This window comes from Taudactylus pleione, unplaced genomic scaffold (assembly GCF_031769625.1).
Source record: "Taudactylus pleione unplaced genomic scaffold, aTauple2 ptg000066l, whole genome shotgun sequence".
Classification (NCBI taxonomy): Eukaryota; Metazoa; Chordata; class Amphibia; order Anura; family Myobatrachidae; genus Taudactylus; species Taudactylus pleione.
In genome coordinates this window covers 7,180,925-7,197,667 of record NW_028284468.1, presented here as the reverse complement: position 1 = coordinate 7,197,667, position 16,743 = coordinate 7,180,925, and the positions used below count along the sequence as shown (strand labels likewise).

The following is a 16,743-nucleotide window of genomic DNA, read 5'->3' as shown; positions in this document are numbered from 1 at the left end:
AAAAGATGGTCGCAATGGTCAAGACCATCGCGACCAATGGGCTTGCGACGAGACCCTTGTGGTAGGGTCTCGTCTGCCGCAAGCCCTGGAGCGCTTTCGGCTCTATCAGAGCCGACAGCACTCCCACTGACATCACTTGTGATGTCAGTGGGGCAGGCCCCAGACGGTAGGCGTTCCCATGGGAACGCCTCCGTTTGGCCAGCCACGCCCCTGGCACGCCCACCAAAGGGGGCGTGCTGTCACTCACCATCGACAGCACGCCCCCTTTGTAGCGAGACCCGGAGCGACTGCTTGGCCGTCGCTATCCAGGGTCTCGCGCATGCGCACGACGGAGCCGGCTCCCTCGTGCGCATGCGCACTGGACCAACATCGACCCGCTTGCGAGCGCTCAGCGCTCGCGAGCGGGTCTGAATCAGGCCCAGAGTGTGCAGCGCTGTTTCCCACCAGGCTCTGGTCTGTGTAGTTGATCACAGTGCTTGTAGTGCAGGTTATTTATTTCTGCATTGTATGTGACTATATGCTAGTGCTGTCTGACTGTATTTTCACTTCTGACTGTTAGCCATTTTACTATCCCTGTTCTTCCTCTGCTAAAGCCCTTGCGGTGCGGTGTTGCAGGGTGTTCATTGCCTCACAGTAAACAAACTATTTTTCTGTGTGGGGAGTCACATACGCTCCGTTTACTCTCATCATGTCTGGGAGTGAATGGGAATACCCTCTTCAGCTAAAATTTACCACATGTAATGTACTGTTAGCGGAGGGAGATGAGAATACTGAGGGTTTATGCCGGGCATGTTATCTCATATCACGCCGATTTCTGTCACTGTGTCTGTACAGGAACCGCCCTGGTCTCGTTTTGCTAAGGCACTTACAACCCTTGTGGGTCAGTTGGCGATGCCCCCTGCGTTTCCCCAGATGGGGTTATCACAGCAGACGGTAGTCTCATCCGTGCAGGGGTTCCCCAGGCAGTTGATGATACCTCAGGGTCTCCCGGTTTCGCCCCCCACCTAGGTCTCGTAGGAGCCCGTGTGGGTGAATTCATTGTCCACTACAGTACAGCACCTGATGGACGTTTTACAGGGGGAGTCACCTTCTAAGCGGCCTACAGTGTCTCAGACGGCTCAGTATGATGATGATGACATGACATCTGATGACTGTGAAATTATTGACTTTTCAGACCAAGAGCCCCTTCTTGCAAAGGAGGCGGAGTCTAAAGTCTATATACCTGGCCTTGTACGGGTAGTCTGTGCGGCCTTGGTTATTGAGGATGAGAATCCCCCGGTGGCCAAATGTAAATACAACTTCTTTAAGGATGTTAAGGGAGATGCCACTGTATTTCCTCTATCTGGTCAGTTAGTGGATCATTTAGAGGAGGCATGGAAAAATCCAGGTAAGCGGTTTCAGCCTCAAAAACTCTTGGCTTTTGCATACCCATTTGCGGATAATTTTTCCAAATGGGAAACTCCTCCACAGGTGGATTCTCATGTCACACGCCTAGTGAGGATTGCTACATTGCCCATGCCCTCCATGTCCTCCTTTTAAAAGATGTTATGGATCGCAAGGTGGAAATATATTTAAAATCCATTTATTCCCTTGCTGGAGGGGCTTCCAGACCGGCTATGGCCGTATGCTGGGTGGCCAGAGCCATGGAACGGTGGGCAGATATCTTGGAGATGTCTCTGGACACTGACTCTTCCGCTGAGTAGGTGGAGTTAGTGGGCAATCTCAGAGACTCAGCCATGTACATTAATGATGCAGCCTTAGATCTGTCTCCTCACATCCAGAATCTCCTCGGCAGCAGTAGTGGCATGCCACTCCCTGTGGTTGCGCTCTTGGAAAGCGGATGCAAATTCCAAGAAGGGATTGGAATGCTTGCCCTTTAATGGACAGGTCCTGTTTGGTCCTGATCTGGACAAAATTGTGGCCACGCTGGCAGCAGCTAAATCTGCATGTTTGCCATCAGCTACAGTCCCATCAGGATCTGGTACTTCGGCCTTATAGGGCCCAGGGTAAGTCCAAGATACAGTCCTTTCCAAGACAGTCAGGAAACAGGAAATCTGCCAAGCCAAAGAAGCAAGCTTGGAGTACAAGACATCCTACTCCCAAGTCGGACGATAAGCCTTCAGCCTGACGGGACAAACCTCCCCTTGGGGGACCCCAGAGTGGGAGGCCGCCTGCTTCGGTTCGCCTAGTGCTGGTACCAGACTACCAAGGACACTTGGGTACAAGAGGTGGTCTCTCGGGGGTATGCCCTCTCCTTCCGGCGAAGGCCTCCCAGCCGATTTTTCACAACAGGCCTTCCGTCAGATCCGGACACAGCCCTGGAACTCCAGAGAGTGTTGCACTCTATGGTCCAGCTGGAGTTGTAGTGCCTGTTCCGTTACCCCAGAGGGGCACGGGATACTCTTCCAATCTCTTTATGGTGCAGAAACCCAGTGGGTCTTTCCGGCCCATCCTCAACCTTAAATCCCTGAACAAGTCCTTGAGGGTCCCTCTGTTCAGGATGGAGACCCTGCGTTCCATTATTCTGGCAATGGAGCCTAGGGATTTCATGGTGTAATTGGACATTCAGGACGCCTACCTGCATGTCCCTGTTATCTTAGCACACCAGCAATTCCTCAGGTTTGCAGTGCTCGACCAACTTTTCTAGTTCCAGGCACTGCCCTTTGGTCTGGCCACAGCGCCTTAAGTATTTACCAAAGTCATGTCGGTCATGGCAGCCCACCTGCAGATGCAGGGGGTCTGCTTGTTGCCTTATCTGGATGACCTTCTGTTGTTAGCAGGGTCTCCAGATATCCTCCAGCGCCATCTGCAACTGACAATATGTGTGTTGCAGAATCACCGCTGGTTGATAAACTAGAAGAAGTCCACCCTGGTTCCCTCACAGAGGATGCTCCATCTCTGAGCCCTGTTGGACTCTCAACAACAGAGGATCTTTGTGACGGAGGAAAAGATCTCTGCATTGCAGGCAAAGGTACGCATTTGCCTTCAGAGCCGCCGAGTGTCTGTTCACTCAGCGATGAGGTCCCTGGACTCCATGGTGTCGGTGTTCGACATGGTGGAATATGCCCAATTTCACTCCAGACCTCTGCAGAAATTGATCCTTTCCAGGTAGAATGGGTTGCCCCATCGGATAAAGACACAGACCATGGTGCTTTCTCCGGAGGTACGTCTATGTCTGGCCTGGTGGCTACAGTCGACTCACCTGCGTCTTTCTGACAATGGACACCAGTCTCCGAGGCTGGGAAGCAATGATGGGTCCACACTTGTTCCAGGGCAGGTGTACACCGGCAGAATCTGCGCTTCCAATAAACATCTTGGAACTTTGGGCAGTATTCAGAGCTCTTCTGCAAGCAAGACATGTTCTCCATGGAAAACCCGTGCAGATACAGTCTGACAACGCCACCACGGTGGCTTACATAAACTGCCAAGGAGGAACATGAAGTCAGGGGGCACTGACAGAGGTGTCCTGCATTCTTGCTTGGGCGGAGGACAATCTCCCTGCCATCTCGGCACTGTTCATACCGGGAGTCCTCAACTGGGAAGCAGACTTTCTCAGCAGTCAAGACGTGCATCCGGGGGAATGGTCTCTTCACCAGGAGGTGTTTTCAACTACTGGTGAACAAGTGGGGTCCTCCTGGAAATAGACCTCATGGCCTCCCGACACAACAACAAGCTGCCTGTGTACGGGTCAAGAACGAGAGACGCGCAGCTTTCTGGTAGACGCTCTGTCGGTACGGTGGACCTTCAGGTTTGTGTACCTGTTCCCTCAGTTCTCCCTTCTTCCTCGAGTCATTCGAAAATTCAAGCAAGAAGGAGGCACGCTCCTGCTGATGGCTCCAGCGTGGCTCAGACGTCACTGGTACTCAGATCTTCGGAGTCTCTCCATAGACACTCCGATGCTGTTGCCTCAATGTCAGGACCTGTTGTCTCAGGGTCCTTGCCTTTACCCGGACCTGAGTCATCTGTTTGACGGTGTGGCTGTTGAGACAGCCCTCTTAAGGTCCAGGGGTATTTCCAGCTCTGTAGTTAACACCATGCTCAGAGCTTGGAAGCCTGCGTCTGCAAGAATTTACCACAGAGTGTGGCATACTTTCTTTGAATGGTGTCGCCCTAAAGGCTATGATCCTCAGGTGTTCAGGATATCCAGGGTTTTGGCTTACCTACAGGCGGGCTTAGATCACGGCCTTCGACCTTGCTTCCCTGAATGTGCAAATTTCTGCCCTGTCGGCGTGGTTTCTGCGTAGGATTGCTACTCTTCCTGATATCCGCACCTTTCTGCAAGGCGTCCTTCGTATTCAGCCTAACTTTGTTCCACCAGTGGCTCCTTGGGATTGGCTGTGGTCCTGTGGGCTCTCCAAGGACCACCATTTGAACCACTGGGCTCAGTGGATTTAAAATGGCTTACAGCTAATACTGTGTTTCTTCTGGCCATTGCTTCGGCCAGAAGGGTGTCAGATTGGGGGGCTCTCTCATGTCGTCCTCCCTTTCTGATTTTTCATAGGGTTAGGGCGGTGCTTCACACGCCCTGGTTTCCTATCTAAGGTGGTATCTAGTTTCCACATTAATGAGGAAATTATAGTGCCGGCATTTAATTCCCCAGATCTCTCGGCTTTTGAGGCCTCCTTGGATGTGATGCTCTCCGGATTTATGTTGACCGTACCAATTCTTTTTGGAAGTCGGACTCTTTGTTTGTCCTCTATGGTTTCCGTAAGAAGGGTTGGCCTGCCACTAAGCAAACTTTGGCAGGATGGATTCGCGTGGCGATTTCTGAGGCTTACACTCAGGATGGCCTTACTGTACCGTCCTCTGTTAGGGCTCATTCTACTCGGTCTGTGGGTCCTTCATGGGCAGCTCGCCGTGGTGCCTCTGCTGTTCAGCTTTGCAAGGCAGCCACTTGGTCTTCTGTCCATACCTTTTGTGAGGTATTATGCATTCGATACCTTCGCCTCTCAGGATGCTCCCTTCAGGCGGCGGATTCTCCTTTCAGCACACGAGCGTCCCCACCCTTAAAGGATACTGCTTTGGGACATCCCCAAGGTATCCTGTGGACCCTGAAGTAGAAAAATATGAGATATGGTAAGAACTTACCCTTGTTATCTCTATTTCTACAAAGTCCATAGGGTTCCACAGGACTCCCGCCCTGTCGCACCTGTACTGCAGATGGGCTTTGATCTGGTCACCGTTTTTTTCCGTCTCCTTCTGGTGAGAATGTGATTCTTGTGTGTTCCAGAACTTTCTTCTCTCTTTTTAATCCTCCTCTGGCCTATGGCTAACTGAGTTGCCTTGGCTCGGGGGCGGGGTATAGGAGAGGGACCCCATGGCATCCTGGGAAGCTGAAAACTTTAACTCTGAGGTGCACGATGTCTGCCGCCATCGCCTATACCCCAAGGTATCCTGTGGAACCCTATGGACTTCGTAGAAATAGAGATAACAAGGGTAAGTTCTTACCATATCTCATATTATTAAAATGTTGTTGCCTCCGGGTCACATATATATCCACAAACCAGACTCCCTAATTCTGACCACACATGTAGTAATAGTAGCAAACTACTCCCAAAAACATTGGCAACACCTCAAAAAGTCCATTTGAAATTATTTTTGGACATGCCTGTAAATCCGGTCAGCAATGCAGTCTGTGTCTATGCTGTTTTGATGAGTGGGCTGACAATCCTGCACGTTCTGGTCACTTGGCATGAGCGGCAAATTGCCAGATTTGCACATTTGCCAAAATCATGCTGAAAAATATAAAAAGCTGATCCTCTCATGTGAGTTTCTGCGGCAGACTTCATCTCTCTCATGGAGCAATGAGATATAATGTGCCTACACTTCTACTCATATGTGCAGAGGATAAGATCTCTTATTAATTGAGATACAAATATAAAAGGAAGTTTACTTATCTGATTATATAAATTGTAGGAACACCACCACACCAGGCGCTAACAGGCAAAGCATGGTGTTACAGTTCTGTCACATATAACTACTGTATAATGTTACTTTTGTTTTTGGTTTGTTTTTTTTTTCTTGTTTTTTTTGTTTATTTTATTTTACTTTATTACCTTATCATTTTTCCAGAAAAACTGGAAAACCCTTCCATAATTTCATCAGCTGGCAGGACCTGCGGGCGGCGGAACTGGTCAGTTCCTGGAACAGTTCTCTGCTGCTAAAGGTAGGATGTTATATACGTTTCTCTATAATTGCATGCTTAAGTAAAAACTGATCTGAAAAACATTGGTCATGTAAAATAGCAGAGGTCTTTTTATGGTCTATATTCAGCCATAGTCTAGAAGGCGGGAGCAGAACATTATATACACTCGTATATATTTAAAGTCTGTCATTAAATTTTACCTGTAACAGTTTGGAACAATACAACACTAATAGTATATCTTCAGCAAACGTCTGACTGGAATGTACAGTTATTCAGAACAAAAGCAAGTCCTAAAAACTGTGACCCGCCATCTTTTTTACTTCCTCCTAAATGCTTTAAGCATTATTTATATTAGCTGGTTGGTCCTGAGAACCTAATTTCATGGCTATTCACTATCTAGAGTAGTGGGAGGTCTCAGGCATCTGGTAAATGATTGGAACTATCCACCAATCAGAGAGGAGAATGCTGTCACATGACCTGTACAGTGCTCTGAATGACAGCACATGCCCTGGAGGGGTCAGTATTTTACCTGTTTTTCTCCTACATATTTACTCCTGTCCTAAGGGAAAAGCTTTTGCATGTTCTACTGTTTGATGTTGCAGAAATCTTCTTAAGGTGACCATGCTTCTACTAGTGCATGGGATTTGTACACTCAAGTGTTTATAGATAACCATCTCCTGGGGACATGTGAATTTATAAGAAATGATACAATTAACCCACCGCTAACATAAAATCTGTCAGATACATGCTGGCTTTCAGTTTGCTTTTCATGTGCAGTTACATGTGAGTCGCAGGTAATCTTTAAAGGCTAAAGCTGGCCACACACTAGACCAACTTACATCCAACCAGCCAACTTGTTGATTGGTTGGAATGAAAATCTGGTAATGTATGGGAGTAAATAATGATCAGCAATTTGCTCCTAAATGCCAGAAAACAGATGAAAATAGTAATTCAAACAAGCTTGTTAAATGTTTGATCTAAACTATTTGTTCAAACAACAGTTTTGGTCCATTTTCCAGTGTTTGGGAGCAAATTGCTGATTGTATTCCCTACCAGATTTTCATTCCAACCAATCAACTAGTTGGCTGGTTGGACAGATAATCTTTAGATGTGTGGCCAGCTTAACTCAACTGAAAAAGTCTAATCATCACCCTGCCAACCAGCTGATTTGTGCAGAACTTCAGCCATATGCCCCCACAGTTTGCAGACAACTTGCTGCATAGGAGGTGGGATGCAAACCGGTTTCTGTGACTGTACAGAGCTGTGGTTCTCTCCATTCAGCACCTTTGTTAGACACTATACATAGCCTTATTTATTATCAGTTCTTTATATGGCACACACACATATTCCACAGCACAGTACAGAGAATATTTCAGTCAGTCACATCCGCCCCTGCCCCAGGGGAGCTTCCAATCTATATTCCCTATCACATGGACACACTCGTAATCTACCAGTACGTGTTTGGAGTGTGAGAGGATACAGGAGTACCTGGTGGAAACCTGGACAAATACGGAGATACCATACAAACTCTACACAGATAGGGCCTTAGTTGGGAGTTGAATGTATGACCTCCGTACTATTAATCTAACGAGTGTAGTTAGTATCTAAGGATACAGAAACTTCTCACCATTAACCAGTATTTTCTCTCTCTTAAGGCCGTTCACGGTTCCTGTAAATTCCTGCACTTCTTCACACGAAGGAAACGATTTCTAGCAGCCAGTTTGATTAATTTCACCACTCAGCATGTGTCCCTGCGACTGGCCTGGGTTTTACAGAATATGCCAGAGGTAGGAATGAGAAAAAGTCCTTGCCTGACGCCAAATCCTTATGGGACAGCTTACACAGGGAACAGATAAGTTCAAAGAATCTCCACCAGTTGCATATTTTCACTCTGCACTGGCCCAGAAAGTGAATGGACGCAAATGTGTGATTGCAAAATGGGATGCATTAAGGACACAACAAGCCAGGGTGAAGGGGTGTTTTTAAGTAGGCAAAGTTCAGTTAGACCAAAAGCTTCTGGGCAGTAGTTACTGCTATCCTCCTGCTGGGAGCCCCCGGCCCAGTCACTAGAGCTGCCTCATCCAGCACTACCGCTATGTCCTCCAGAAAGGTACCGTCTGGGATACTGTTGTCCACCTCTAGCTTGATGAGCTGCAGCCCCTGCTTGTCCCTCAGCACCTGGACGTAGAGCTCCAGCTTCCTCCAGGCTCAGGCAGTGTCCACCGCCTCGGCCTCCTGGTTGCAGAGAGCCTGGTGACTGAAGGAGTTGAGGATGGAGTGCACAATGGCGTGTGTACACTGCCCCAGCAGTTGGGAGAGTCACAGGGTGGCTGGCGGGGAAGGTATGCAGAGCCTGGAGAAATGGATGCAAATTGCAGAGCGCTGGTCTTTGGCTACCAGAGGAAGGCCGGGAAGAGAGGAAGGGAGGCCTCTGGTAGTGATAAGATGGGGAGACACTGCAAGACTGCTATTGACTGCAGCGCACACAGCCAGGTCGTGTATGTCACAGCACGTCCTGCATATAACTGCCTATAGCGCATAAAGGACGCACTATAGGAATTTAGTGCGAACACTGATATGTTAGTCCACAATTTTTACATCCACTATTTTTGTAGTAATTTGCATCTATTATTCTAGCAACTCTGCTTCAGCCCCACAGAGTTTGCCTCAAAAATCCACTCATTGTTCCGTTACCAGCCAGCCCCGGACATCATGAAGGCAGGGCCGGATTGAGGGCCACATGGGCCTGGAGCTGAAAATGACCAAGGGCCTATTATGACTTATGAGAAGCAGAGGAGGCGTGACCAGTGCTGTGTGGGTGTGGCCAGTGCCATGTGGCATGTACACCCCTATACCCAATGTTTCCCTAAATATGTAAAAGAAAAAAATGCTTAATGTGAGGTAAATAGAAATACAATTTACTACTTATGATTTATGGCTGACCGCGTGGAGAGCAGATGGCCAGCCAACATCATGTTGTCATGACAATGGGCCTATTATTATGTGGAGGCCTGGAGCTGTAGCTCCATCCGCCCCATTGTTAATCTGGCCCTGCATGAAGGGGACGGAGACTGAGCCTGCATGATGTCTTTGCAAAGCTGCCTGTCACCCCTGCTCTGCGACTGTATATATGCTAACTGCCCATGAACGCAGAGGCTGAGGGCAGCTGTGAAAGAAGTGTGTATGGGGATGCCTAGGATGACTTGACCCCTAATTCTGCCTCTGGGGCACAGGTAGCTCTGCCTGTTGGTTTAGCTTTTTTTTTATGCAATTTCAATTTTATTAGGTACCATCAGTAAACATAGAACACCATAACATGGAGTATCAAAGGTTTCCCATTTTTTTTATTGTTTCTTCAATTAAGATTGACTACTACTACTATCTAGTGTGCTTGGGGTAGTGCCTGTCTTGCAGACATTCCTGAAGTGATCAATATTGGCCCCTAGGTCCAATTGTGAAACAGACTGCGGTGATGTTGCAGTGCATGTGCTTAGGTGCAGAAACTTGCTAGAGCTGCTATTGGAACTTGGCACCATCCTTGTCTCAGTGATGTCACTATGTGAAACCTTCTCCCAGACACTTGCAGAGGTTTGCCTGGGAATGGCTCTAACGTGTCTTTACACTACATCCGGCTTTCCCAGTGCGTCTCTACTTAAAGATCAAGTGATATGATAGGCGCTTCCTCTCCTAGCACAAAACAGCAAAGGCCCTTCATCCTTATGTCTATATCCTCTATTGGGACTTATGGAGACGTGCAGGAGAATGCTTGGATGTTTATTCTGTAGCGCTAATGTCCCTGTAGGCTGGGAATAGGACTGCCTGAGGCATTTACCAGCAGAGACTGTTCACTCAATCACATCAGTCTGTGCACATACAACAAATACAACATAACAATAGCCTACATATGTTTTTGGACTGTAATAGAAAACATAACAAACACAAGGAAAACATACACACGCCACACAGATTGTGCCCTGTTAAGAATAGAACCCATGGAAGGCACTAATTATAAGCATCTGATACCATGTATTTGGTTGAGGTGCTCTCTGTACCCCTTGGTTGCCGTGTGGCATCAGACTACCGCTACGTGAGCACTAGAGACTGTCCTGACTTCCTTATGACTCAGATACTAGAAGTATCGTTTCCAGTGCTGCCTGACCACTTGTGGCTACATTAAGTTAAGTATTTGTTTGTTTCATCAGGAGACATACAGGTAAGTAAAAGTGTCAGTGTTATGATAATTTGTTTTACAGGCATCATGTTCGTGGGTAGGGCGTTTTCTAGCTATGTGAGGAGAGGTGTGAGGCCTTTCTGCCTCTTGCACACCCGATGTATAGCTCTAGTAGTAGACCACTGCACCTTGTGGTAATTTTTAATTTTATTTATTTTTTTTATTTATCCATGAGTTCCTTGCTTAGTGTCCTTGTTATTTTATAATGGGTCTGTAGGACACTTGTCTCAGGTCTGGCATCCTCAAGGCCCACACCTACAGTTTATCTTCTTCTTAGTTTACCTCCTTGTAGCTCGTGTCTAGCAAGCTTCCTGATGGCTGTTTTCTCTGCCCTAGCAGTAGTGATTCTGACAAGGTATAGATATCACAGCAGGTTTTTCCTAGTAAAAGGCACATTTGATAGAGTTGGTGCAAAGTTCTAAGTCTGGCCTACCATACCTAGTTGCTGCACATGTCAGTCAGGAGGTTGGGTAGGATCCTCACTGGGCACGTGAGAATGTTTTATTACCCGATTACATGTAATACCATGTCAATTGTAATTGTAGAGTCACTTACCTGTGTGTTGGGAATCTCCTACACCAGTGTTTCTTAAAACTGGTCCTCATGGAACCGTAACAGTGCATGTTTTCCAGATCATCTAGCTGGAGCCACAGGTGAGTTCATTAACACAATAGAGCTACAGGTGGTTAGGGTTCTATGAGGACCAAGTTTGAGAAACACAGTCCTACACGAAGCATTTTTTAAGTAAACTCTCTTACCTGTGGATGCCCTGACAGATAGTGGCTTATGCTGACTGCTTTGTCTTTATTTTTTAATTGCTGTTATTGGAGGCAGTTCAGTTGTTTTATCGCACCCTATTTTCTGTCTAAAGTGACGGGAGATTGTGGTGCGATATTCAATCGTGTTTGGGCGCCCATGCATGTCGCGCCCAAATAGACAGGGTCAAGCCACGTAAAACTGCTAAACCTGTCTAAAGTCCTGCTGTAGGCGCCCAAACTCCCGACTTATCGCACATTTCTGTTCGCCTGCCCGGGAGGCTGTGAGCTGAAATGTTTGCTCCCACGGTTGTACATGCCCTGACAGAGCAACAGTTGAATTGCTCTGTCAAGCGCCCGGCGCCATCATCCGCGGACGAAAAGAATTGAATAGCCCCCACAATGTCTGTTATGGTGATTCCACTGGCTAAGATGGACCTTATTGGTAAAGGTTGTCTTTTTATCTGTGACATTGCTAGTCTGTGGTGGTGATAATAGGTCTATCATACCTGTGGGCATCCCCTGTAAGAAGTAAGTGATTGGTTTCTGGATTTTCCTGCATTTATTACATGCAGTGGCATTAACCCTCGGTGCACAACTGTACTGATCACATGATTTTCCACAGCAGTAGCTGAACGTGCCGCTTTCCTTGGGTCATGAATGTCATCAATAATGCTCTTCTTTTTCTTCCAAACACGAATTAGAGTGCTTCTCTGAGACTCTGTTTGGTATTCTAAGTATTCTGCTTCTCCAGCTTCTCTGGATCTTGTGATAAATTTTGTTAGTCAGTCTTAGCGATTTCTGGAGACTGCATTGCTCTGTACAGAGGATGTATAGAGAAAATATGATCTGTGCTTAGTGATAAATTCCTCTTCTCTGAAACCTCTCTCTAGAATGAGTTTCATTCATTTGTGGTTTCTTTATTTCAATCCATCATTGCTTAACAGGAACTACCATGGGGAAGAGGAGTCTTTGTTTGTTTTTCTGCCTCTTAGTACTTCCTGACAGTATGACTTAACATTGTTACTTAGGCTGCATCTCACATTGTCCTTAAGACAACCTTCCACTAGACCATTAAATTGAGCGATATAACGAAATCGTTCAATAATCGTTTGAAAATCGTTTGCATATCGTTAGAAAAAAAATGTCTACAACGGCCAGCGATGCGCGCTCCCGCTGGTCGTTAAGACATCTATCATCGTACAAATATGTTGTACAACCTGACGATAACGTCAGGTTCAGCATGTTTGCAGATGATTGATGAGCCTGCACTGAACGACTGCTCGTTCAGTGTAGGCACATCTCAGACTGACAAATGACTGCACAATTACAATGTCATAATTGTGCAGACGTTTGCCTGTCTTCTAGTGGATGTGTGCCTTTAGAGGTTATCAGTACATAAAAATCCTAGAACTAAAGCCGTGTATCCACTTGCCGATCTTAATGCGCGATATAACGATATCGTTCAATCGCTCATGAATCGGGCACTAAAATGTCAAAATCGACCAGCGATGCGCGCTTCCGCTGGTTGTTTTTGACATCAATCATTACCCGTACATGTCGGTCAATCTGCTGATAACGACATAATGGCCATGTTTGGGGAATAGGGATGGTGCCTACACTGAACGACATATCGTTCAGTGTAGGCACTACAGGGGATCAGGAATGACTGTACGATTATGATGATGTAATCGTACTATCGTTCCAAGATCTAGTAGTGGATACGCACCTTAAATCTATTTAAATTGTGTTATTCCTTGAAGCATATGGCTTATTAACAGTTATAAGTGGAACAACTCAACCTGCTGCTTCATGAATTAATACATTAAAGGTGATTATTTGTGCTTGTAGATGTGCCACATACATCTATCATCCGTGTGCTACACAATACGGGAGCTCCGCGTGACCCGGTAGCGATGAGCATCTTTTCGTGCGACTTTTTACCTTCAAATGCGTCTTATTCGCACAGCGATGTGAATAGCTATAATTTTAATCAGCAAAGGCTGATTGTGCTATGCGGGATGCTTATAGTCTGTGTGCGACTGTGGGTGTATCTGCATACGAAATGCTGCGTTACAGTGTTGCAGCACTGTAACGTAGCGTTTGGCATGCAGATGCAGTTGCTCACAGAACATAGGCATGCTGCATATCATTTTAATCAGCAGAATCTGCTTGTACTATCTGTTTGCATTGCTGTGCGAAAGGTAAAAAGCCGCACAGAAAGACGCTTGACGCTACCGAGTCACACCCAGCGTGGCACAACTAGAAGGGCTGTTTAGCGCACAAGGAGGTTAGATGTATGTGGACCCATCTGTATGCTTTGTAACATTGGGCCTGATTCAGAGGAGGACACGCAGCTGCGTCTATTAGCAGTCACCATATGCGCCTTTATGCAAATGCCGCTGCGTATTCTTCCCTGGTGTACATCTGCGCACATGAATGTAAGAGCTGAGACGCCCACTTTGAGTGTCTATAGACGCTAATACCTGGTTCGTCTTTAGATTCCACCATCGGTCGCACCATCAAACTTTGCACAACCCTATGGCAGGTGCAGATTGTCAGCCTGAGTATGGCCTCCGATGGGAGCGATGAAGTGTCTGTGTACACAACACTACAGCGACACTCCCATAACTGGCCATAAGATGGACCATTTTTGCTCGTCTTAATAACCACCTTCCATGAACACCCAGAACTTTTCCAAGACATTTCTGATATTGTGAGTCTCGATTGCAACTGCGCCTCTCTGCGTACAGACTCACACGCGCTGTGCTAGTTTTTAGGGACTTTCGTGCACGAGCAGTAGCCCAAAAAAAAACGCTCAACTCCGGGAGCATCGGCATTGCGTGCGCCTGCATCCGGCCCTTTGTGTGGATGGTGTCATTGATTTCCATAGATGCCATGTAAATGTGCTGTAACTCTTGCAGGTGCGCCAAGCCGCAGACGAGGGGAACTGTTGTTTTGGCACCATCGACACATGGCTGCTGTACAAACTTACAAATGGTGAGTGCTTTGTATACCAGTATACTAGCTAAAGGGTTCCACATTAATACTTAGTGGGTAAGACCTGTATTCCCAGATTATAGTTGATGGTAAAAGTTGTTTCGTACGATCGATTCAAGTAAGTGAAAAATATAGGTCCTAATTTTAGCAGGTAATAGCTCTTAATTTGGTCTACAAATATCTCCCTCTTTTGACCAGTTTTTCTAGGCAGAAAAGAAATTGCATTGAAAACATCTCTTTAATGATCATTCTTTATGATTCTGGCTAGAAAGTCTTGCTAAAGGTGCACTTACTGTATATGGTTGAGGTGCTGAAGCTGGCAGCAAGTATGCATTCCTTAAACCCAGAGGAGTGTAAACGTAGATTTTTCTATAGAAAGATCTTTTGGGACGGAGAACATTTTTCGTCTTGTCCCATGAATACATCTCTGTGTGTGAAGCTATTTGTGCAATGGGAGCAAGAGAGTTACACGCCTATACTGCCTAGCTGCCAGAAGCGATTATAATATTCCTATATTATGCCGCATGACAAGACTTTCTTTGTGTCACTTACTAGTCTTACAGCTGTTTCTCATTGCCTGACACAAAGGATATTTGAAAAAGGCGAAGTGGAATCAGTTTAAACATTTTGGGCCAAATGTAATAGGTAGTCTGTTTTGGTAAATTGCGAGTTTGGTGCTAAACTCGCAATTTTTCACAACTCTCCAATGTAATAGGGTGTCTGAAAAATGCGAGTTTTAGTGAACAGAGTTACTAAAACTCTCCATTCTCAAACTCGCATCCAGATGTTTTCACATTGAAAACAATCAAATCGCCCAATGTAATAGGGTGTCTGTTTCAGACTCGCAAAAAAAAGATTACCAAAAGTCCCCAAATAATAGACCTGCTTCAGGCTAGCGAGTACATCCTGAGCAGGTCAGATTAACACAGAAACATGCACATATCCATGAGATATGTACATGTTTCTGTGTGTACTTATGTTAAATGTTATAAAATAAAAAAAAATGACGTACACCCCCTCCCCAAAAGCATAACCAGCCCCGGGCTTTATAAAGCCTGTTCTGGTTCTAAAAATACAGGGGCCAAAATGCGTGGGGGCCCCTGTATATTAAGAACCAGCACAGGGCTTTGTTGAGCTGGTCCTGGTTCTGGAAAATCAGGGGACAAAACGAGTAGGGGTCCCCTGAAAATTCCAGAACCAGCACCGAACTCTTTCTAGCAGAGGGATAATGCCACAGCCAGGGAAAACCTTTCACCGGTTTCCCCGGCCAAAGCATTATCCCTGACTGCTAGTCAGTCCAGGCCGGGGATCCCTGGGGAGTTGGGTACCCCCCCCCAATAAAGGGGTACCCCTCTCCAGGGCACCCCAGGCCTAGACCGATAGCCCGGGGCTATCCCCGGCACCCTAGGGCGGTGGGTGCCGGGTTGATAGTGTAAAGTGGAAGTGTAAAATTTAATTTACCATATTGTCTTTATTTGTAGAACCACAAGTACCAGCAAGCCTCCCCTGCATGCTGGTATTTGGAGAACCACAAATACCAGCATGCGGGGCATTACTGGCCCGCTGGCACTTGTAGTTCCACAACTAAAGAAATACGTAAATAAACAAACTTACACCGTGAAAGTATAATTTTAATAAAACATACATGCACACTCACACATACTCACCTATTATCCGAAGTAATCCATAGGGGTGTACCTGAAAAAAAAATCCATACTCACCTCTCCTATGCGTAGATCACGTCCTCTTCTCCAAGTAGGCAATCCAGGGGTTAAAATAAAAAAACGAAAAAAAAAACGATCCATGCGGACTGAGCAAAGGTATGTGTGTACACATACCTTTGCTCCGCGTAAATGACCGGGGCACACGTGTGCCCCGTCAGTGCAGGGGCCGCCAGCCAATCAGGGAGCATCTCCGTCGGAGCAGCTCCCTGATTAGCTGAATGCGGCCAGCCTCTGTCTCCCATAGCCGTCTATGGTGAGAAATCCCCATAGCCGTCTATGGTGAGAGCCGCTACATAGTAACCGCAAGATTAATTGATGTTAATCTTGTGGTTACATCAATGATACAATGTCGCGACATTATGGGTGTGCATATTTAAAACAGCAGCGTCATTGACCACGTCACTGGCTTTTTTTTAAGCCAGAACTGTTCGCAAAATTGTGGTAGCAAAAACCAACCACAGGAATAGCGAGCAGTTCATACCCTGTTCGATGTACTCGATTAATCTAATAAATAGCGGACATGAGGTAGGATGCGAGCGGCCAGGGGGCGTAGTTTCCCAAAAAACGACCGCAAGTTTTGTACGCTCGTTCAGACCTAGAGGCGTGAACAGACCGCAAACAGCGAACGGTTCATTTGAATAGCCACCCCTATTTTCAGGACGAGCGAGCGCTAATTGCGTCCGGCTCTGAATCAGGCCCATAGTTTGTGCCTGCGCTTTGGATGTTAATGTGTATAATATGTATTAGTCCCAGTATGCTTTGCATCTGACGTCCTCGTCATTAACACACAAGTGGAAGACCTTGGTTATGCAACTAATGAAGCTCGTCTGTGGTAGGCCCCCTAGCGGTCACACACCTACAGTTCCACCACTGAGCAAGTACAGTTGT

General features: G+C 46.6%; 1 protein-coding gene across 1 annotated transcript in view; it reads left to right on the top strand.

Annotated features, from left to right (window-relative positions):
• Positions 1-16,743, top strand: part of GK5 (glycerol kinase 5) — a 63,179-nt gene that overhangs the window by 8,062 nt on the left and 38,374 nt on the right. The window contains exons 4-6 of the mRNA XM_088466623.1: positions 6,073-6,166; positions 7,801-7,932; positions 14,056-14,131. Coding sequence (XP_088322749.1) covers positions 6,073-6,166; positions 7,801-7,932; positions 14,056-14,131 — 302 coding nt within the window. The remainder of the gene's footprint in view (positions 1-6,072; positions 6,167-7,800; positions 7,933-14,055; positions 14,132-16,743) is intronic.